We start from the raw sequence: 22,758 nt of genomic DNA on the forward strand, positions 1-22,758 counted from the left end.
TGTTATAGTACTGCTTAGGGCATTGACAGTGATGGTAAACATGTGCTATCAAACATATCTCCAAGAAATGTGCCAGCCGCACCAAATGGCACCAGATTTCGTCGACAATACATATGCACAAAATTAATGTTTTAGACAAACAATTAGATCAAATGTCAGATTATATTTATCTATATACTATAATTAAAGAGAAATGCTCAGACTATATAAAAGAGAAATTCTACAATGTGTTAACTTATAACATGCATACAATTACCTTAAAGTGGTAAAATGAGTCATTAAAACAGTAATATTAGTCCTCAAAGTGCTAACATGAGTCCTTAAAGTGGTATTTTTTTTTAGTTATCACATGAGTCCTCAAGTCATAAAATGAGTCATTAAAGTGGTCAAATGAGTCCTCAAAATGGTAAAAATAGTTGATGTATGAGAAATGTTAACATACCATAACCTTACCCCATACATAAAAACATTAACTATCTAGAATATCTTTTTTTTTAACTCATAATGAAATCATCTATTGAAAGTTTAACCAATCACACAAAAATAATATGAGACCAAAATTAATTGGCAATGGATGAAGTTGACTCAAATTCTTATAATACTATACTCAAGATTATATTTTTTCAACATGGGAGTTTTGTTTTTGTTTTCACATTCTCAACACACTCTCACACGTGCGACGATTTCTCAAGTTATACACGTGGGCAAGTTATATTTGGTGACAGTTGTTGAGAATATATAGATCCCACATGGAAAAAACGGAACATTACAAATGAGTTTATAAGGGTTTTGGTCACTCTATCTATTGCCAATTAGTTTTAGATGTGAAACTCATATTACTTTATCATGGTAACAGAGCGGGTTATCCCCCTTGTGCATGCCTCACGGCTACACGCGCTCCACGTCACCCAAAGTTATCTACGTGTATGACTTGAAAACTTACCACACGTACGGGGGCGTGTTGATAATATATAGATCCCACATGGGAAAAAAGGACATTGCAAATGAGTTTATAAGGGTTTGAGCCACTCCATCCATCGCTAATTGATTTTGAATGTGAACTCCAGATTACTTTATCAACGATGAACATGTGTGATGATCACTTAAACCATACACATGAGTAACCCACTCTGATACCATGATAAAGTAACCATTGCTAATGAACGAAGTTGACTCAAATGTTTATAAGCCAAATTGTTCTTATTTCACCTTCTCAACATATATGAGCTCCAAAAGCTATGCGGAAATCCCTCATTGTACAAAATCAATAATGTTGGTCTCGAATATAGATTCGTGTATATATGTGAGAAGTAATGAAAAGAAACTAATCAAACTATAATTAAGCGGACTAAGTTATAAGCATGCAACAGTATAGTAATTCACATAGAACTAGTCTGTTCTTCTCGTCAGCTCCGACAATTAGGTTTGGGCATACTGGGTTTAATCAAAACAATAGTTTGGGTATCAAAAATGATTTTATAACATGCTTATTTAGGTTCAGACCCAAAAAAAAAAAAAAAAAAACATGCTTAGTTAGGTTTGAGCATGCGGAAAATGACATGGTTTGGGTGTATTGAGTTTTGAACATGCTCTGCATATAACGCATATAACGCATGCTAGGTTTTTACTATTAATATCGGTATTTGGTTATTCACGGGACGGTCATAGAGTGATTTTTCATATATCATCGATATGAGACGGAAGGTTAATTATTTTTGTTATTGGATGAAGCATATGGTTTGGGGCTATTAGTGAGTTGTATCATGTTAGTAAATTATAATTTTACCATTATAAAGGTCATGAGTTCAATTCTCACTGACATATATAAAGGTGAGGTAAGTTAAGCTGATTATTATTATTATTTTTTTTAAAATGGTTTGGGGCTGATTGTTAATGCATGTGCCTGACGTGATAATTAATTTGCAACGATGCAAGTGTATTCAAGCAACATGGTATCTTCAACTAATTAAAGCAATTTCACTAACCTAGTTTTGTGGCTCTTTTTTTATTCTAGGGTCTTTGACCCAAAACATTAAAATTGGCCAAACTTATCCAATTTACCTCAGCAACAGTTTTTGTTCCCACTAATTCAATTTAAATTGAAATGACAATTTTACCCTCAATTTAATTAATATATTATAGGGGTCATCATGGGCTGGGCTAGGGCCGTCCCTACCCTAAATTTTAGGGCTTAGGGTTGGGCTGGGCTGAGCCAGGCCTAGTCAAAGTCAACAAAATTTAGGGTCGGACCGGGGCTTAAATATGCTAACCTTTACCCGTCCAAAAAGGCTGAATCGCTAGGGCCGGCCTTCCAAATAGGGCCGAAAAGGGCCTTATTTTGTATAACAAAAAAAAATACATTGTATTTTTTCCTCAAAATGTGGCTAAATGATTATATAGATAATACAAGACTCATTGTTTTTTGTTGATCATATTTAATACATGTATATATACACACACACATATAGAAATTAACTTACAACATTTATTAATTTAGTTAAGGTGGTTATATTCAATTAACTATCTCTCTAAATCTATCAATATTAATTGTTGTGTAACAATTAAGGAAACTAATAGTTAAAGAAAACAAAGCCTATGAATAGAAAATAATAAAAATAATATATAAATTTTAGGGTAGGGTCAGATAGGGCTTTTAGGGCTGGGTCGGGCTTGGCCCTTATGGGCTCAATTGGGCCGGGCCGTAGGGTAGGTCCGGGCTTCATTTGCATGACCCTTACCCTGCCCTATTTGAGAAAGGGTAAGGCCGGCCCACCCTAATGTAAGGGCCGGGCAGGTTTAAGGTGGGTTTAGGGTCGAAGGGCTAAATGATGAGGCCTAATATATTATATCATGCCACCTCTCTCTCTCTCTCTCTCTCTCTCTCCTCTCCTCTCTCTCTGCGCCATTGCGGCTCCGAAATCAGAAGTTCACCACCGCAGGACCTTCACTACGCGCCGACCCCAATTGGATTAGAAGACGATCCCAGCTTTGTTGCTTTCAGAGCTCATCGACGGAAGCATGGTGACCGGATCTTCCAGCCGGAACTCAAACTCTCCTCTAGAAAGCTCCGGATCTGGACCTTCCGTTGATTCTTTGCCGGAGATGAAGACGTAGCTTCTAAAGACCGGATCCCTCTGCAATTTTTTTTTTTCCGTCTGAGATCGACCGCTTCTTAATTTTTTTTTTGGACGACGTCCTTTTTTTTGTTTAATAGATAACATGGGGCAAAAGGCCTATAATCAAAGAAAAAAGAAAAAAAAAGTTTTATTTGGGGGCAATAGACATCTATTGCCCCCCAATAGACGTTTTGAATTGATATAATTTTTTTTTCTTTAATCAAAGTTTTGATTGTCTAAATTTAGGAAGATTATTTCTCATTCCGGTAACCGAAAGTTCTGTTGGGGGGCAATATACGTTTATTGTATAGACGTCTATTTAGGAGCAATAGAGGTCTATTGCCCCTTAATTAGAGGGCAATAGATGTCTATTGGGGGCAACAAACCTTTTCGGTGAGGTTTTCATAAAAGTCCGGTGGGCTGCGACCAGTGACCAAAATCCAGCAGCCGGTGATGGGTTCCTGCGAAGTCCCCCTATGGTCTCTCTCTCTCTCTCTCTAAGTAACAAAGGTGAGGGTAAAATGGTATTAACAAAAAAAAAATCTTAATGGGGTATTAGGGAAGACCTCCTTAGTCCTTAATTAGAGTGTTTTGGATAAGAGGGAATTAAAAAAACTTAATAGGGTAAGTGAGAAAAAAATCTCTAAAAATGGGGTAAATGGACAAAAACCCATTATTCTATTTGGAAAATAAGTTTTTGTTTTTGATAAATGAAAATGAGGAATTAAAATCATACCAAAAATATAGCTGGTTTTTTTTTTTTTTTAAATAATTTTTCACTTTTGAGAGAAAATGAAAGCTTGCACATAAGAAACGTACCTTCAAAATATTGCATCCCACATGCTAGAAGGAGTCAATAGATCGATTCTTTTAATTTCTTTCACTTTTTCCAGACAAGGTGGATTGATGTTATTATCGATTTGCTTTTGTGTCAAGAGGTTATTATCATTTGATGGATCAAATCCTTTATAGTTTATAAAAGTTCGTTACATATGCCGCGCCATACTTAAATATTGTAGTGCTACGTCCATTTTTTTTTTTTTTTAGAAGATGAAAATTCTATTAATAACTAAACAGATTACAAAGCATTGGATCCATAGTTACGGGACCGTCAACATGAGTGACTTCCATGAGCCAAAAAGGCTAAACCCCTAACCAAATTTTACGCCCATACTCACGAGCTACAATGAGTAACAACCAAACCTGTACCGATACAGCCAAGCCACCAACATTAAGATGAACTGTTTTCACCCGTTCGGACACCGCGTCCCAAAACAGTCAGACTACGTGTAAGGGTGATTCACCATCACGTTGATAACCAGAAAGCACCGACAAAAAACCAGACCATGACACAGCAGAACGACCATGACACCATAACAATGGCATCGACACTCCACTAAAACTCCCAAACCCTCGCTCAAGGGAGGAGGGACTTATTAATCCTAACCACGAACTAAAGAATAAAAGCCTAAAAAAACACAGAAATAAACTGCCACAACCAACTTTCCTTCTCCACAAAATCGACTCAAGCTTCACAGAATCATCCACAGCAAAGTTGGGATTGAGGTTGGTAAACTCGACCCCAATTATCTGACATGTAAGCCAAGGACAAAACCAACCTGGAGAGAAACTCCATCTCTGAAATCTCCTTCCACTATAAACCCAGATGACAAAACTCTCCAACCCAGCACTGTCCTAACACCGACCCAATGTCAATACGCCTTCCAATCTTATCGAGACGACTGCTCCTCGATTCCTCAAGTTTTCTGCAACAGAACATTGATCCGCCGTTGTCTTCATCTGAGAAAAAAAAAACACCTCCTATCACAGCCCCCAATCTTGATCACCTCCCACCACCAAGCAAAAACACCCCCATCCGGCCACACCCTTAGCTCGCCGATGAGTCTGGTAGCCGTCGTCGACGGGAGGCGTAGCCGGATAAGCAAAGGAGCCGCCTCTATTTTTTCCAAACCCTAACTACGTTGCTCCAAATTTTGCGGAGCAAAGGAGCGTGCCGGTATATGATACAGTTGCGCTTGTTTATTGTATTAGTTCCTAAATCATAGTTGTAAAGTAAAGAGAGAGAAAAGATTCTTGTAGTGCTACGTCCATTAGTGTTGAATGCAAGCGATTCGGGTCAGTGTTTGGTTTATGTCAAGCTCAATATACTCGAGAACTACCTTTTAGCAGATCTTTTTTCGATTACCACCTTTCAGCAAATCTTGAAAGATTCAAAGTTCAGCTAAAGAAAATAAGAAATTCCTTATGTGCTAATCGGCAATATTTTAAATGATGGATCGATCAAAATCCTACTAACAACGACTACTGGAGAGAGTAACAAAGATTATACACAGATCTGGATGAAATCAGTGTCTTGTCATATTCCTACTTCAATGAATAAACCAGAAATCATTTTCAAAGGAATATCAAGAATTCAAGACCAGTTCCAAATAGTACGTCATGTAAATTTCTAACACATGCACCACTGCTACTAGACCTCTTCAAAGATTCTGTTACCTGCTCATGCAGTTCATAAAAGGTTTATATAACCATCTGCCCTGATGCATGTGGTTGTTCTACGACAATGGAGGTCCTTCAGAAAATCTGTCAGTCTATTCTTCTATGTACAGTTTTCATTGTTCTTTGTTTGGAGGCTTCCCCTTGCTTTGCTTTCACTTCGTTCGTGTTTGGGGACTCTCTGGTTGATGCAGGAAACAATGACTACATCTTCACGCTCTCGAAAGCCGACTCGCCTCCTTATGGCATCGATTTTAAGGCTTCAGGTGGACGACCCACCGGTAGGTTCACAAATGGTCGAACCATATCGGACATCATAGGTAAAAATAATCAAATGCACTATATTTTTTGTTTGATGTGTATACATACACACACACTAGAAAATGTCTACACACCCGATGGGTGTGAAAGTAGTGAGGAGTTATAATTCTGAGAGTGGAGAGTTTGTAATCGTTATTTTATTTTATTTTATATTGTTTTATTTTACTTTTTACGTTTTTGTCCTTAATGTCAAAATGCAATCCATGATGTTTTAATATTTGAGGGTTATAAAGATAAAAAAAAAAAATCAGTTTTGGCTAACAACAGCCATTCTCTTAATAATAGTATAGATACACACACACACACACTCAAAACGATATTATTCATCATCAATACGGAAACGGGTAAAATGGTTTCATAGCAAGAATCACCGAGAGAGTATTAAGTGCATGTGCATCGACTTACACTTACACCAATAATAGACTGCTGGATAACATCAAGTACATTTTCTGATCACTAGAAAAATGTTGCCTATTAATATCAAATCAAATCAGACGAGAGATCAACTCATGTAGGCATATCCCAACGTACTGTATGTAGCCTGCTTTTAAGGAACATTCATGCATTTGATGGTCTTAGATCTAAAATTCTAAATGTCCAATTCCTAAATTTGGAAAAAAATTCAGTTTTGGGAAGAATGTTGCCACACCAAATTGGTGGTAATTGTCACTAGTTTTAACGAACAAAATTAAATATGGGGGCCATTAAGCCAATTATACAAATATCTGTCTATGGGGGCCATTAAGCCAATTATACAAATATCTGTCTATTGTTATCATATGAATACTTTTGAAAAGTTTGGGGCGGGGAGATCCGCTCGATGCTTGTTTATATCGACGGCGGTCATTCTTTTTATATTAGTTTTTGTTTTTTTATAGAATAATTCTTTTTATAAAAAAAGTTCTAGATTTAGTTGATTCCGTTAACCACTTCTTTATCGATGTGGTAAATGATAACATTGCTCTTCTTCACACTTCGCTTTCTTTTGTCACAATAGAGATGAGACTTCACATGGAGTAGGGAGTTTGAGTGCCGAATGTACTAAACTCGACAGTTTATGATCTAGTACTTGGTCTAACATTTTGAAGAACTTAATTGAAAATGATCGACTAGCTAACTGGCTGTAGGGTCAGAGAATTGATTAAATGATATCAAATGAGTTGGTTTTTTGGTTGTCATGATATATGACCATCTTTACACTAATTACTGAAGCTTTGCGTGATCTACTCAGGTCAAGAACTTGGAGCCAAATCATTTCCACCACCTTATCTAGCCCCAGACACCGAAGCCAGCTCAATTCTCAGAGGAATTAATTATGCTTCTGGAGCCTCCGGAATATTAGATGAAACAGGGTTTTTGTTTGTAAGTACTTCAAAATATTAAGTTAATTACTATAATTAAGACCATGCATTTGATCAATAACACGGATTAATTAGTAATAATGTTTACAGATTGGAAGAGTCCCACTGCGTGAGCAAGTAAATAATTTTGAGCAGAGCAGAAGTTACATGGTAAACGTAATGGGAGAGAGAAGCACAAGAGAATTTCTAAAGAAGGCAATCTTCTCGATCACAATTGGATCCAACGATGTTCTCAATTATGTCCAACCATCCATACCATTTTTTGGTCATGACAAAGTCTCACCCAACACGTTCCAACATTTCATGGTCTCTAACTTGACAATACAACTCAAGGTATACTAAACTGTAATCAATCAACATTCCCCTAAGCTGAACAAAAAACTAAAGTTACAATATTATTGATCCTTGTGTGATTAGTTCAAGTTAATTTCTGTGTGAAGCGACTGCACGAGTTGGGAGCTAGAAAGTTCATTGTGGTTGGAGTTGGACCACTGGGTTGCATACCCTTCATTCGTGCCGTTAATCTTTTACCAAGTGGTCACTGCTTTGGTGAAGTGAATTATTTGATCCAAGGCTACAATAAGAAACTCAATGGTTTGTTGGATCAACTGAACCAGGTGTTGGGTCCTGAAGCTATCTTTGTGTATGCAAATTCTTATGACATCTTCATGAAGATCATAGTGAATTATCATCAATATGGTAAAACTAGGGCTAACCTTTTGTTTATTTTTATTATTGTGATAGTTTATTTTGATATGTTTCGATATGTTTGGTATTTGCTAGGGTTTAAGGATGCGGACGCACCGTGTTGTGGTGGATACTTTCCACCATTTCTTTGCTTCATGGGAAGGAACACAAGCTCTCCCCTGTGTGGTGATCGATCCAAGTATGTGTTTTGGGATGCTTATCATCCAACAGAGGCTGCTAATGTCATCATAGCTAAGAGGTTGCTTGATGGAGATGAAAGTATTACCTCACCTATTAATATCCGGGAGCTTTATAACTACAATTCTTAGTGAAATTTTAATAACCATGTAACGTGTTTATGTATCACTGTATCATCAATAAAATTCTCTCGTATCCCTGAAGTTTTTATGATCATAAACTCCACCATTATTAAACGATTGTTATGTGGGAAATTACCAGAATATGCAGTTGAAATTACTGCCAACTTGCCAAGGCCAACAGATTCCTCTACTTTCTTTTTAGCAACAACAGATTCCTCTACTTTACATGTGGATATTTTTGGTGGGACTTGCAATCCATGATTGATGATTGACAAGAACTTCCAATCAGACCGGCCAGTTGATCAGTTTGAGTTCTTTTAGGAAAAATCAAATAAGAAGAAAGAAATGAAGAAGGCCAGTAAGCTCAGAACAAGTTTAAGGTTGCAGAAACATAGAAGATTAGAATTGGAAGAAGAAGCTACAGCCTCATTTTAAAATTGATGTGCAGAGCTAGTGCAGACTAAAACAAAGGTCAACTCTAGCAATTTACAGTTTCCTGACATAGCTATAACTCCAAAGAGAAGTCAAATCCTCTGAGCTCTCAAACCATTGTAATTCAGTTTCTTGGAAAGTGGTTTTTACCATTTATCACAGATAGAGTCAAAGACAATAATTGAGGAGAAAATATAATAATACACTTAGCAGCTTCTCTTCTGTAACATCTTGAATCTTTGTAAGAAAGAACTGATCGATCATGCTTGGCTCTTCCATTAGAATCATAACAATAATATCGTTCTGTTTGCCAACTGCCATCAAACCCATAAATAAAAACTGCATTAGTTAAAGTCCATCCCCATATGTTTTCTGCTATAAATTAAATATCCCAACGTTTTATGTCAACATGTCTAACTTATTGAAAGCTAGCTTTGATGTATACACAAATTGAAGGCACAGTGCTAGTGTATGCAGTTGGGTGTTAGCAGATGCCCTGCAGTTCTGCTGTTCTGCCTACATATTGGGTTTCTCAATAATGCAAGCATGCAACCAATTCTGTAAATAAATTGTTACATTTTACTGAATTAGTGGTGCAAGTCTGGGGAAAAGTCTTCATGAGCCACATCAAACATGGTTGGGCTAGAGAGAAGACTCATTCGTTCTGGGATGAGTTCAACATCCAATAGTAGAAAAAGTTTTTGCTTCAACTCAGCCCAATCCAATTTGCATCACTGATGATTGATATTGGTTTTGGAAGTGTTACTATGGAATGGGTCTGCCAATGCATGACATGAGCTAGCACAAAACATGAACTGAAAAAGAAGAGGGAGTACGGGCCCTTATCTCCTTAATTTAGATACTGTTAAAGTGACGAGAAGTATAATCCAATACATTAGTGATGTGCTGCATCATTCCACTTGTGAGTGTTTTTTAAATTTAATTTTGTTTTCTAAAAACAGAGGATCTTCGGTAGTTGTATAACGAAACCTTGAGCTGTATACGATTTTGTTACGTGTTTTGTTTTATTACAAGACGATCTTTGAGAAGAATGATACATTGAGTGTCCTCAGGTACACGTAATAATGTTTTTGTTTTATTTTTTTTTCCATGTTTAAAGAGTAACACCAATCAAGCGTGGCATTTGAATTAGCCTCAAATCTACCCAAGAACCCTATCTGCTGCTAATATCAGTCTCTACAACCTCACTCAACTGGGACCAGTCAATAAAGTTCTCAAGCTACATGTCTTCACTGCAATCTCAAGAAATCCAATAGATAATTGTGAACTGGGATGCTCTTCTATTTTCCCAAATACAGAGCAACCAATAATTAGAAATGGATAGAGCCACAAAATCTCTTCCCAAAAGATACGTGTGTGGCTACAAATTTTCTAAGCAAACAAACCAAACCCAACCAACCATATGCTTTTTCAGCCTTTCTGGGAAAAACCTGTTCTTTTCTTTCTGGATCACCCAGAAATTAAGTATACTGTTACATGAGGTAAATAGTATGAACAAAACCTACTCCTACTAAGCTCTGTCTCATGCACTTTGTGCCATTGCATTGATATCTCTGAGGTGTTCATTTAGTCCCATTTGTTTTCTTTGCACCACAATTGTATTGATTTCATGGTGGTTTTAAGCCTTCAACCTGTCCAATTTACTACCCCTAAACAACTCTCATATTGTAAAACCAGCACCACTGGTTATAGTACTAGTGTTCGATGTGGGATTGCAGAGCCATCAGGAGTTCCAGCTCCTATGGGGCAAAAGACCAAATACAATGATGGATTTTTTGAGAAAGCATTCATGACACTCTTCGCTCGCAAAATGAAGAGGTTTGTAGCTCCAGTGAAATCCAAGACTGAGATTGAGGAAAAGAAATGGTGGGAATATGACTATGAGAGTTTTGTGGACGTATCCAAGAGAGTTATGCAGGGAAGGTCTCGCATTCAGCAGCAACAAGTGGTTAGGGAGGTCTTGTTATCTATGCTACCTCCAGGTGCGCCTGCTCAGGTGGATTATAGACCATTCTCACTTCTCTAATGTTGGATTTTATTTGCCTCATTGATTTGAATATGTCAGTAATTTGAGTTGATTTTTTATTCTTAGCATTCAAGAAATCGATGATTATCTCTGTCTATATCATGTAAAGGGCTCATTGTGTGTTCTTTAAGAGTAACATATGATTAGGCTAAATGATTTAAGTCTATGTCTGGATGTAGATTGATCTCATTTGGTATAAGATGGGTGAGTTGTTTTTGACTTGCTACTTTTGCAGTTTAGGAAATTATTTCCACCAACAAAGTGGGCTGCAGAGTTCAATGCTGCATTAACAGTGCCTTTCTTCCACTGGTTAGTTGGGCCTTCTGAGGTAACTATACAAGTCACTTCTGTTAGCCATAGTCTTCTATCATGTGTTATAAGTGGGGTTTTGTCAAAAACTTGGAAATACAATTCTTTGGGCAAGAGCTTTCAGTGCAGCAAATGACATTGAATTTTTTTTTTCTGTTGTATAACATTTTACTGTTTCCTCTTGGAGTAATTTCTGATTCACTAATAACTATTTGATGGAAATTCACTAGGTTATAGAAGTTGAGGTAGAAGGAGTGAAGCAAAGAAGTGGAGTTCGTATAAAGAAATGCAGGTATAATCTATATTTGATCATGTACAGATTGAACAAAGCTGTTTCATCTTGTGCACACATTTCTTTTAGTACTGCAATAAGCATACAGATTAAAGCACTTATTTGAAAGTATGGGTTGGCGTTTATCTTTTGCAGCAACCGGATTAAGTAGGGTTACTAAATAGATGACATGGGCCTGTCATTAAAAACAGCCAAATACTGATTACTGTTAATTTGGCACTCTCCTCATCCAGGTACCTGGAGAACAGCGGCTGCGTTGGAATGTGTGTGAATATGTGCAAGTTTCCTACTCAAGATTTTTTCACCAATGAATTTGGGCTTCCATTAACCATGATTCCAAGTATGCGTCAATCCCATAGTTTGATCATGACCTAAATCGGCATATAAAACTAAATGAATTTGATCAAATACATTCAAAGTGGAAAGCCAATAGACTGTTACCTAATGTCTTGTTCTCTTTCTGTTCATGCTCAGATTTTGAAGATATGAGTTGTGATATGGTGTACGGCCAAGTTCCACCACCGTTTGAAGAGGATCCAGTGTCCAAACAACCCTGTTTTACTGATATATGTAAGTTTGTAGAACTTCTCCACAATATAATTTCATTGATGGACACATATTTCTGATTTCTAGCTATGCGTTTATCTGCAGGCTCCATTGCAAATCCCAGCGCCACTGTCTGTCCAAAGTTACAAGCTTGAAAGATACTCTTCCTTAATTCAATTAGAACAAAGTAGTTCAAGTACATTGCAAGTCCGGTATCCAAATTAATGTGACAGCCATCTTACAGTTCAACTTCAGTACATATATTTTACGCATGTTGAACACGGCAATGTGTGGAGTTACATTATGCTTATTAGGCTCAAACTATATGTGTGAACTCAAGACAGAAGAGAATTTGTTTGTAAAATACAGGGATAATATATTACTGTTTATATGCCCTCATCGTTCATATATACTTTGATTTATAGTTCATTTGTACAAGAGTACTGAGGTAAACTTCCTCCCTAAAGTTCTCTCCATTGAGGAAACTGTGATAAAAGTCACAGATTATCAGTTTGATAACACAGACATTCATGTCGTGTATGCTTGTGAGGCTGATATAAAGTACGAAATACAGGCTCCATGGGCAAAATTCAATAAGATGGCAATGCCCTGCATTAGATAGTAGCTTATGTAAAAGTTGGGTAGCGCAGTTTGTGATTTAAGCATAGTTGCAGATGATACTGCTTGAATTCACCCTGCTTTTCACCATTGGTACCTGAAAAATGGTGTATAAGCTGTTGGGATTGTTGGGTCTTGCAATAGGGAAAATAGTCGTTGCTGTACTTGATTTTGATGTTTTCCTTTAAAAATTCCGTGACAGACCCCTTAATTTATGCTACTTGACAAACCGAATTACCATGCACAATCCACAATCTGTGTTCTTAATCTCATTATCAGATCCTTCACCTACTTTTTATTTCCACACTTGAAGAAACAATGAACCCAAAAATAAAAATAAAATCATCACACCCATCCCTTTCCCTCCCTGTCTCTTTCTTCACATGCCATTCAAGATAGCTTGATGCTTTCTCCAACCCTAAAAAATTCCAAGAATTCTTCCCCTACTACAATCTGAGACTCTAGCTTAACTACTGTACGTCTCTGTATATCACATGATCCGTGGAAGAACTGCCATTCAAGATAGCTTGATGCTTTCTCCAACCCTAAAAAATTTCCAAGAATTCTTCCCTACTACAATCTGGAGTCTCTAGCTTAACTACTGTGTCTGTGTATATCACATGGTCTGTGGAAGAACTGTTTGGAGTTGGACCTCCTTTAACTAATAAAACCGTTCATGTGCAACTCCACCTCTTTCCCTTTCTTGTTTCTTATACTTCTTCTATGTACTTCCTCTTCCTCATTCATAGCCTTCAATCTCTTAAGCTTGCTTTGGCGGCCCATGTGATTCCCTTTTCCTATCCGTGACTTTGGTGCCACAGACAATTCTCATTTTCACCTTAAATTGTGGCAACCAATGAATTCAAACCCCCAAAACCCCAATTCAGCTTCACGTAAATTGCGCATTTTACAAGACTTTTGTCATATGACTTAACAGTAAAATTTGATCTTAAACCCATTCAGAAAGAATGAGACCAAATTTTTGAAACATGTGAGGGATTTATGCTCGTCTTTTTGTCTGTACTTTTAGACCTTTCAGTTTCGTATGCCCCAACAGTGAGGATAAAGTTTTGGTGTGTTTTTGTCCTATTAGCCTTCATCTCTGATTTGGTGCAGTTGATTCCGTGACCAATGACCAACGAACTAACCAACCTCCCTAACTTCCCTATATAAATTCCAGTCTCTACTTCCTCAGGTTTCAAACCCACATCTACCTCTACTGCTTTGCTACATTACTAGCATTAGAGACTTGAGGGATTAAGATTGAGTACTAATGGCTTCTGCTGCCACATTTTCCTTAGTGACACAACTTCTATGCTTGACTCTTTGTTTACTTAGCTTAGGCTGCTCTGCCTTCACTACTGAAGATTACTCAGATGCTCTTGACAAGTCCATTCTCTTCTTCGAGGGCCAGAGGTCTGGCAAGTTGCCATCAAACCAGAGGCTCAATTGGAGGGGCAATTCTGGCATGTCTGATGGCTCCTCTTATCATGTACTAATTTTCGTTCCTTGAACTATATGTTTTTGTCACTTATGACATGATTAAGTTAGCTAGTTTGATATGCATTGTTGGCTCATTTCTTAATGGCTTAAGCTTTTAGCGTTACTTTGATGCGAATTGCAGGTGGATTTAGTAGGCGGCTACTATGATGCTGGAGATAATGTCAAGTTTGGGCTACCAATGGCCTTCACTACTACATTGTTAGCATGGAGTGTTATTGAGTTTGGTAGCTCTATGCCTAACCAGATTGAAAATGCCAAGGCTGCCGTACGGTGGAGCACAGATTATCTGTTAAAGGCAGCCACCACAACCCCAGGAACCTTATATGTCCAAGTAAGCGAGACAAAATGCTTCGTTAACTTTGAAGAATATGGAATCCCACATCAGAAATTGCAAAATTTGTACACTGACCAGTATTTCCTGAATCCTTAGTTTGTCACAGGTTGCAACACTGGACACATTAGATGTATGAATAAACTTAGTAGCATGATAGATACACTTGCACAGTTAATGAAGAAGAACCTATGGAAAACCAAGAGTAAAAGCTAGGAAAATAGGCCATCTGATCAGTAACTGCATTCGTATATCAAATTGAAGATAAGCTCTTACTCTTAGTCACATGTTCTGCCGCTGCAGGTGGCAGATCCAAACATGGACCACAGCTGCTGGGAGAGGCCAGAAGATATGGATACACCGCGCAATGTTTACAAGGTGTCAACTCAAAATCCAGGGTCCGATGTTGCAGCAGAAACTGCTGCTGCACTGGCTGCAGCTTCCATAGTCTTCAAGGACTCTGACCCTTCTTACTCCGGAAAATTGCTTCACACAGCTATGGAAGTAAACACTCTACAATAAAACTGAATTCAACACTTCATTTTCAAGAAAGTTATTAACATTGATCACCATGCAGGTGTTTGATTTTGCAGACAAGTACAGAGGTTCTTACAGTGACTCCCTCGGCTCAGTGGTCTGTCCTTTTTACTGCTCATATTCCGGATACCAAGTAAGCAATGAGATAATTTGCTTGTAGTTGTTTGGTCATTTTGACACATTAAAGATTCTGATCATACCGGTTTTGTTGATTTATAACTAGGATGAGCTTCTTTGGGGCGCGTCCTGGATTCATAGAGCCTCGAAGAACAGTTCATACTTGTCATACATCAAGTCCAATGGCCACACATTGGGTGCTGATGATGATGACTACTCTTTTAGTTGGGATGACAAGCGAGCCGGAACAAAGGTCCTCCTTTCCAAGGTTTTACTCTCATAAACTCAGCTCTAGCTAGCAAAATCCTGCAAAATCTTAGAGGTCACGAAACTTCAATTGTCCAATTTGGGGGTTTTTTTTTTGGTGCAGAGCTTTCTAGAGACCAACACTGAAGAATTCCAGATATACAAAGCACACTCAGACAACTACATATGCTCTCTAATTCCAGGATCATCTAGTTTTCAGGCCCAATATACCCCTGGTAAGCTATATGTAATATAGTATACAACACTAAAGACTCTGAAATGACGTTATTTTGGATATAAGCACAATATTGACACAATAACATCATTTTGGACATAAGTACAATATTGATACAACAAACGTCATTTTGGACAAAAGCACAATACCAACACAACAAAATTAAATTACCTAATAAATCTACTTTGCAGGAGGACTTTTGTACAAAGCAAGTGAGAGCAATCTCCAGTATGTTACTTCCACAACACTCCTCCTCCTCACATATGCAAAGTACCTTAGTTCAAACAGAGTAGCAGTAACATGTGGATCATCAGCTGTCACAGCCGAAACCCTAATCGCACAGGCAAAGAAGCAAGTGGACTACATCCTTGGTGACAATCCGGCAAAGATGTCATACATGGTGGGATTTGGGAAGAAGTATCCACAGCATGTACACCACAGGGGTTCTTCTGTGCCATCTGTACATGAACACCCAGGCCGCATTTCCTGCAACGATGGATTTCAGTACTTCCACTCTGGTTCCCCAAATCCAAATGTGCTTGTTGGGGCCATAGTTGGCGGACCTGACAACAAAGACAACTTCGCGGATGACCGGAACAACTACCAGCAATCCGAGCCTGCCACTTACATCAATGCACCATTTGTTGGGGCTCTTGCTTTCTTCTCTGCCAACACCAACCCAAAATAGTTCCAATTTCTCACTTCAAAAACAAAGGAGAAGTGAGGAGTTAGAGAGCCATTACCTCTATGAAGTAACATTCACTGTCCAAGGATTATGCCAATGAAATTATCCATGAACCATGGCATATGGTAAAAGAGTAGATACGAAATGTTGGAAAATTAATGTAACTTCCACCATGAAGAAATCAACCTTTATTATATGTTAACGTTCTACATGAATCAGCTCATTTACTTATCTAATCTTCCAACGGCCAAATACAAAAAGAAAAATTAATATTAACGAATCTCAGGTGACATACATATGAACCAGCGTAACGATCACAAAAAGTTAAATAATTACATCTTTAACCCAAAGAACCATGTCTAAATCCGTAATTTCACCACATAGACTTAGTCGGTCGTTCCAACGAAACCTCCAAATTCTTCTTCATCTTCTTCTTCTCCAACGACCACCAAAAAACAATTCCACACAAAAAAAACCCAAATTTCCGTTGAAGGGTCGCCATTCCTGACTGACTCTGCTCTAATCACAATAAAAAAAAAACGAGAGATCTGAGCCATTTCTCAAAATCCTCAGATCTAAAATCCAACCATGTCCAGACTCCTCTCCTCCTCCTTGTTCCTCCTCACTCTCTTCGCCGCCTTCTCTCTCTCCTCCGCCGAGATCCGCACCTCGTCGGTCCGCGACGACTGGCGTCCGATCATCCCCTTCGACGAATTCGGCTTCACACACAAAGGCCGCCTCGAGCTCAGCGTCTCCAAGATCGCCCTCTCCCAGCAACCCGGCCCGGATCCGGATCTCTCCCGGGTCGGCTTCTTCCTCTGCACCCTGGACTCATGGATCCACGTGTTCCAGCAGCTCGAGGAGGGCAAGATCGGCTGCGCCCTCCGCTCCAATCTCGTCAAGCCCGTCTACACCTTCGACCAGCTCAAAGGCGGCGACAGCTTCTCCACCGTGTTCTCCGAGACCGACGCCTATCAGTACACGCTTCTCTTCGCCAACTGCCTCCAGCCGCTTAGGGTTTCGATGGAGGTCAAGTCCGTGATGTACAATCTCGAAGGGCAGAACGGCGATCGCCGGGATTATCTCTCCGCCGGTAAAACTATTCTCCCGAGAATCTACTTCGTTTTCTCTCTGGCCTATATTCTTCTCGTCGGGCTCTGGATTTTCGTGCTCTACAAGAAACGACTCACCGTGTTCCGGATTCATTTCTTCATGCTCGCCGTGCTGGTCCTCAAGACTCTGAACTTGCTCTGTGAGGCTGAGGACAAGTCGTATATCAAACGCACCGGTTCGGCTCACGGCTGGGATGTGTTGTTCTATATCTTCAGCTTCTTGAAGGGAATTACTTTGTTTACTCTCATTGTTTTGATTGGGACCGGGTGGTCGTTCTTGAAGCCATACTTGGCGGACAAGGAGAAGAAGGTTTTGATGATTGTGATTCCGCTACAGGTGGTTGCCAACATTGCCCAGGTTGTGATTGATGAGACCGGGCCTTTCGGCCACGACTGGGTTACTTGGAAGCAGGTGTTTTTGCTTGTAGATGTGGTGTGCTGCTGCGCGGTGTTGTTTCCGATTGTGTGGTCTATCAAGAACTTGCGTGAGGCTGCAAGGACTGATGGGAAGGCGGCTGTGAACTTGATGAAGCTGACTCTGTTCAGGCAGTACTACATTGTGGTTATATGCTACATTTACTTTACAAGGGTTGTGGTTTATGCATTGGAGACTATTACTTCATATCGGTACCTTTGGACCAGTGTGGTGGCTGCCGAGTTGGCTACTCTGGCCTTCTATGTGTTTACTGGTTACAAGTTCAAGCCAGAGGCTCACAATCCGTACTTTGTGATCGATGATGAGGAGGAAGAGGCTGCAGCTGAGCAGCTGAAGCTTGAAGATGAGTTTGAATTGTGATTTAGAGTAGACAAGATGGTGCTGAAGGATGAGGTAGAATTTTCAACAGTTACAGTGGGATATATTGTGTTTCTTTGTTGTTGTCATCGTGATGTTACCTTCTGTTTTATGTTATAAATTGAGTTAGTAGGATAATATCACACCCTTATAAATTTTTCTGTGAATTGGATATTATATGTAAGTACTGAAAGATCATTTTCTGCATTAATTTTGGAAAAAAGGGTGGCCCATTGGTTCTACCGAATTTGGTTTCATGATGAAGCTATCTATTTGTTTGACGTAATATTTGTAATTTTTTGCTGCAGAAGGTATGTAGTCGTGTAGTTTCACGTGGTGGAACGATATATGAAAACAGAAAGATATCAAGTATAGAGACCCTTAATATGTTTTTCTTCAGATAAGAAATGACCACTTGGGCAGGGTCATAAGGTTTTCACAAATGGAAATGGGGACTGCGAGTGCTGTATTTAGATACTTTAATGCCAAATTTCTCTCCCTTAAATGTGCAATTGATAAATAATCAATTGTGAGCGGATTACTACTATTAAAAAAAGTTTATCAAGGTTCCTTGTGTATTCTTGTGTACCATAGGGAGCACTTTATTGTGTTCTTTGTCTTGCACTTTTGGTCCGGCTAACTGTTCTGTACTGATCATTGAAACAGTTTGTGATAAATCATATTGTGTAACTTGAGTGACTCTAAAATTACTGGGTTTGTCGATAGCTATAGCACTAAAATTACTCTATTTTATAGGTTCGTCATGTATGAAGATCTGCTAGCCAATTGCTGGATTAATGCAGACAAAATGTGAGTTCTGGTCATTGTACATTGCTAGAAGACTAAGTGTGTTCTTTTCCCTTTTTATGTTTAGTCAGTTATATAGAATCTGCAGTTGTAAGTATCTAGCTATTAGTGTGGCTTATCATCATTTATTAATCTGCATATCTATTAGATATTGTTTCATCTTGTCTTGGTATTCTAGTTTATGAAGTCATAACCTTGATCAGTCCACGTTCATCCTTCTTTTTCCTCTCTTTGACAAAGTTCCATGCTCGAGTGTACATGACACACTTTTACATATGAGACTTCTTCAGTTCTATCATCTTAAGTGTAGGAAGTGGATATCTGCCACAGAAGTGTAGGAAGTGAATGGTTTGTGGCTCCTTTCCCTTGTTTTGTTTAGGGTTGCATTTCCGTTCTAGTAGTTTATGGCTTTATGCTGTGGATATGGATCAATGAACTCATGCTTGCCTTTGTCTAGGCTGACTTTTGATTTTAAATTTTTGTTTACTAGCCTTCTCTCCATGATGACTATGCCCGATGGTAATGTATTATCTACCCCCAACATTTAACAGTATTTCTTATACAAGCTGTCCTGATCACCTCACCATCTTGTAAATTGTCATGTTTTGGCACTGGGAAGTCGTCGCGGAATGTAGACATATCAATGCAGGTTAGCAGAGCACACCGATATTGACCAATTCTTTCTTGTTATTAGCGAGTAGTTGATTAGATTGTTCAAGTCAATACTTTTTTCTAGTTTACTGTAGCTACCACTAATTGATTATTGCGTCAGGCACTCAACCATGTTCTATATTCTGTTAATTAACTTAACTGTTTTGCCTCGTGTTCTTGTAAGTACTTTGTTAAACCCCTTCCCCCACCCGTCCCCTCATCTTTTGTGGGTAGGCATGTCCATGACCCAGGATTTGCCTGAGTGTATGTAGCAGGCTGGTAACACTTCATCAGATGGTTAATTATACTTTCTAATTTAGCGCATGACTTTCTTGATTCCCTTGTTGTATTGGTGTTCATCCTTTTCTTTGTTCCTTTAGGCCACGGATTGAATCATTCATTTATCTGTCAGTTCACTCGGTTGTGAAATTAAACAAACGAGATTTCCACAACGGGGTCCAGCTATGGGAATATGGTTTAGGGGTCGCCTCTGAAATCGGAATATGGTTTTCCTGCTACAGAAAATCCGGCAATTAGCCAATAACATCAATATACACATTAAATGTCATCTCTAAAACACACCAAACAAGAACTGCACTGAAGCATGGTATGCTTAAAACTAAACACACTTATGCAGCATATAAATAACATACTCCTCTTCATTGAGTCGCTATGCCTCTGGATAAGTTTGCAGCATGTCAGAATTCTGGATCTGGCTCCAAAGGACTGAAGCAATAAAGACTATGGACATGCTGAATTGATATGTGACATTGCGAATCGGATAATGCAGAAAATCAGTGACATCCCTATTCGGATTAATTTCCGTAGTGTCCCAGTTGATATTTGATTCTGTAAGACTTTGGATTGGAATGGGAAGCCACCGTTCCGGATCCGTTCCCGCCAAAAATCAAGACCAGGAATCTCATCCCCACCTACCATGAGTGCTCCGCATTTCAAAAATGTGTAGCTTTATGCATGACTTTCTTTCAGCTGTACCCAGCCAGAAGTAAAACTCAACTCGACAGTTGTAATGAGTACCCAAACGCAGCAATCCAGTCTCTCCATCTACCTTGGCCTTCATCTCAACTGGCAATGGATCATATTGCAGCCATATATGTTCCTGACGCGTCCTTCGAGGATAGAAGGGGGACTGATAATCACCGATGTGTACGTCATTGATGTGAACTACAGCTCGGAAATAGCAATTGCAATCACTGTACCAATCCTGGCTGCAGTGGTCTCTAAAGTTCAAGACAATACAGAAAGCCACTCCGGTGTTCTCCCATTTGAATTGTGCAGGAATTTCAATTGCATGCTCACATATGGGAACTGGGTATTCAGAGGGGCGGTAAAATGGAAGGGTAGGGAAATGATCTGGAATCACAGTGTAACTGAACCACTTGGGAACTTCACTTCCTGGGAATAAAGTTCCAAATCTCAAGGGCTTGGAAGATACCTTCAGTAAACATAAACAAGACCGTTAGGAGTCGGGAGCTTAACATTTTAGACAGAAATTAATTAGATGGGTTAGCTAGAGAGACAGGAGTACGTACCTGATTCCATACAATCTTGTTTATCATTATCATTCCATAGTCCAGATTCACACAAGTTGAACCACTCAATTCCACCGGGTATATCATACAATTGTCGAAATCTGGTCAATGACCTGCAACCAGCGACATCAACCCATTTTACGCTTGACGGAAGTTCGGGAATTTCTTTAAGCTGTGTACAACCATGTAAGTCGAGTTTTGTCAAATTCACGAGGTTGCTGATGCATACAGGAATGCCAGAAAACTTGCTTCTGTAGAGATCAAGCCTATGCAATGTGAACAAGTAGTCAATCATGCACGATTGCACGAACCAAATGCTTGTGATATAACTTTCTCCTTCATTCCTCCCATTTGAACCTCTGCTAGCTTAATGAAAACTAATAAGCTACAGACTGCATGCCCTCTGTGAAACATCAGAGTTTTTGTCATCTGGAAATGTTGAAATTCGGGCGCACTTGTGAAGCCCTAGATACTCTAGATATTTCAACTTATAAATGCTGGGTGGCAGTTTTGAAAGTTTGTAGCACCCATTCAAGTATAACTCACGAAGCCCGAGGAGGCAGCCGATTGATGATGGCAGTTCTTTGATGGAAGTGAGAGTTAGATCTATACTTCTTAAGGATTCCATCTTTCCTTCTATTTCAGGGAAATACTCGAGCTTAAAGCAACCTGAAAGATTAATAGATTCCAGAGAACTCAAGCTGACTTTTCTTGGAAATATCTGAAGTCTACAGCATTCTTTAAGACTCGAGGTAACTAGTTTCATAAGGCGTCCAACAGAATAATGAACCTCAACTAACTTTGTACAATAATCTAGGTTCAGTGTCTGTAAATTTGGCATTCCAGATAAGTCGGGGATTTTTTATAGGAATATGCTTCCTTTCAAATCCATAGTCTTCAAATTCTGGGAGACCTAATAAAAAAGAAGGATCAGATAAATTGTAACAAAACAAATTTGAGCATGGACTCTTGAAACAACATTAAAACGGTCCTCATACAATAGCTATCTGTATGAGGATTATGAACAGGTAGCTAGAAGAACGTCATCTTTGTAAGACTACAGTAATACGTACATGAATATATATGTAAAATACCTTAAAACCAGTCCCCAGCTGTCTGATGTTACTAGAAGGCATACGGAGTACGATAAGCTTCCCAGGATGATAATTAGGTGGCAAAGATTTCAAAGGATATCCAGGCCAAACAAACAGCCTCAACTCATTCGGTAGATAACTAATCTCTCCAGAAAGGTCTGCATTGCAGTTTATAAAAAATTTAAGATTTTTCATCCCTTCGAAGCTTTTAGTTCCCAAGCATATAGCATCACGTTTGGGAAACTTTATGATGATGCCTCTAACATTATATGTTCCCTGTAATACGCAAGCAAAACCAAGTGTTAGAATACAACTTCTTCATCATATCATCATATGAAAGCTCAACTTTCTTATGCATATACTATGAATAACATATACTTGCTGTATTTTCTGTTAGTACATGACAAACATCTTCAGGAAGCCACAATCTACTACGTCTGCCAGGTTCAACCGGAGATTCCTGCCGTACTATTTCTTTCCCCATTTTCTCTAGCAAATCATGCATGAGATAGAATCTTCTTATTTTGG

General features: G+C 38.8%; 4 protein-coding genes across 6 annotated transcripts; all 4 read left to right on the plus strand.

Moving 5' to 3' along the window:
- Positions 1-5,700: 5,700 nt before the first annotated feature.
- On the plus strand, positions 5,701-8,331 carry LOC112176162 (GDSL esterase/lipase At5g41890). Its single transcript, XM_024313985.2, has 5 exons — positions 5,701-5,953; positions 7,186-7,316; positions 7,406-7,648; positions 7,756-8,014; positions 8,099-8,331. Exons 1-5 carry the CDS (start codon positions 5,701-5,703, stop codon positions 8,329-8,331), a joined length of 1,119 nt encoding a protein of 372 aa, XP_024169753.1.
- A 1,648-nt stretch (positions 8,332-9,979) lies between these two features.
- Positions 9,980-12,414, plus strand: LOC112178718 (beta-carotene isomerase D27, chloroplastic). The gene is made up of 6 exons (XM_024316912.2): positions 9,980-10,771; positions 11,037-11,129; positions 11,341-11,402; positions 11,636-11,742; positions 11,877-11,972; positions 12,054-12,414. Exons 1-6 carry the CDS (start codon positions 10,385-10,387, stop codon positions 12,101-12,103), a joined length of 795 nt encoding a protein of 264 aa, XP_024172680.1. The 5' UTR covers positions 9,980-10,384; the 3' UTR covers positions 12,104-12,414.
- A 1,339-nt stretch (positions 12,415-13,753) lies between these two features.
- LOC112176237 (endoglucanase CX) lies at positions 13,754-16,435 on the plus strand. Its single transcript, XM_024314074.2, has 7 exons — positions 13,754-14,058; positions 14,191-14,400; positions 14,704-14,904; positions 14,978-15,070; positions 15,161-15,322; positions 15,425-15,536; positions 15,727-16,435. Exons 1-7 carry the CDS (start codon positions 13,840-13,842, stop codon positions 16,221-16,223), a joined length of 1,494 nt encoding a protein of 497 aa, XP_024169842.1. The 5' UTR covers positions 13,754-13,839; the 3' UTR covers positions 16,224-16,435.
- Positions 16,436-16,654: 219 nt separating this feature from the next.
- On the plus strand, positions 16,655-19,091 carry LOC112176238 (protein CANDIDATE G-PROTEIN COUPLED RECEPTOR 7). 3 transcript variants are annotated; one of them, XM_024314076.2, is made up of 2 exons: positions 16,655-18,161; positions 18,882-19,091. In XM_024314076.2, exon 1 carries the CDS (start codon positions 16,809-16,811, stop codon positions 18,126-18,128), a length of 1,320 nt encoding a protein of 439 aa, XP_024169844.1. In that variant the 5' UTR covers positions 16,655-16,808; the 3' UTR covers positions 18,129-18,161; positions 18,882-19,091. The 3 variants fall into 3 exon arrangements, with proteins under 3 accessions (XP_024169844.1, XP_024169843.1, XP_024169845.1); XM_024314075.2 differs by lacking the exon at positions 18,882-19,091 and adding an exon at positions 18,434-18,703; XM_024314077.2 differs by lacking the exon at positions 18,882-19,091 and adding an exon at positions 18,437-18,703.
- Positions 19,092-22,758: the final 3,667 nt, after the last annotated feature.

Source organism: Rosa chinensis, chromosome 7 (genome assembly GCF_002994745.2).
Source record: "Rosa chinensis cultivar Old Blush chromosome 7, RchiOBHm-V2, whole genome shotgun sequence".
NCBI classification, from domain to species: Eukaryota; Viridiplantae; Streptophyta; class Magnoliopsida; order Rosales; family Rosaceae; genus Rosa; species Rosa chinensis.

Excerpts from the sequence above, each read along its gene's own strand:
- LOC112176162 (XM_024313985.2), top strand. The coding sequence starts at position 5,701 with ATGGAGGTCCTTCAGAAAATCTGTCAGTCTATTCTTCTATGTACAGTT. Across the intron at positions 7,317-7,405 it reads ATGAAACAGGGTTTTTGTTT|ATTGGAAGAGTCCCACTGCG; the intron begins GTAAGTACTTCA and ends TAATGTTTACAG. Across the intron at positions 8,015-8,098 it reads AGTGAATTATCATCAATATG|GGTTTAAGGATGCGGACGCA; the intron begins GTAAAACTAGGG and ends GGTATTTGCTAG.
- LOC112178718 (XM_024316912.2), top strand. The coding sequence starts at position 10,385 with ATGGTGGTTTTAAGCCTTCAACCTGTCCAATTTACTACCCCTAAACAA. Across the intron at positions 11,130-11,340 it reads GGTTAGTTGGGCCTTCTGAG|GTTATAGAAGTTGAGGTAGA; the intron begins GTAACTATACAA and ends GAAATTCACTAG. Across the intron at positions 11,743-11,876 it reads TCCATTAACCATGATTCCAA|ATTTTGAAGATATGAGTTGT; the intron begins GTATGCGTCAAT and ends GTTCATGCTCAG.
- LOC112176237 (XM_024314074.2), top strand. The coding sequence starts at position 13,840 with ATGGCTTCTGCTGCCACATTTTCCTTAGTGACACAACTTCTATGCTTG. Across the intron at positions 14,905-14,977 it reads TGCTTCACACAGCTATGGAA|GTGTTTGATTTTGCAGACAA; the intron begins GTAAACACTCTA and ends ATCACCATGCAG. Across the intron at positions 15,071-15,160 it reads GCTCATATTCCGGATACCAA|GATGAGCTTCTTTGGGGCGC; the intron begins GTAAGCAATGAG and ends ATTTATAACTAG.
- LOC112176238 (XM_024314076.2), top strand. The coding sequence starts at position 16,809 with ATGTCCAGACTCCTCTCCTCCTCCTTGTTCCTCCTCACTCTCTTCGCC.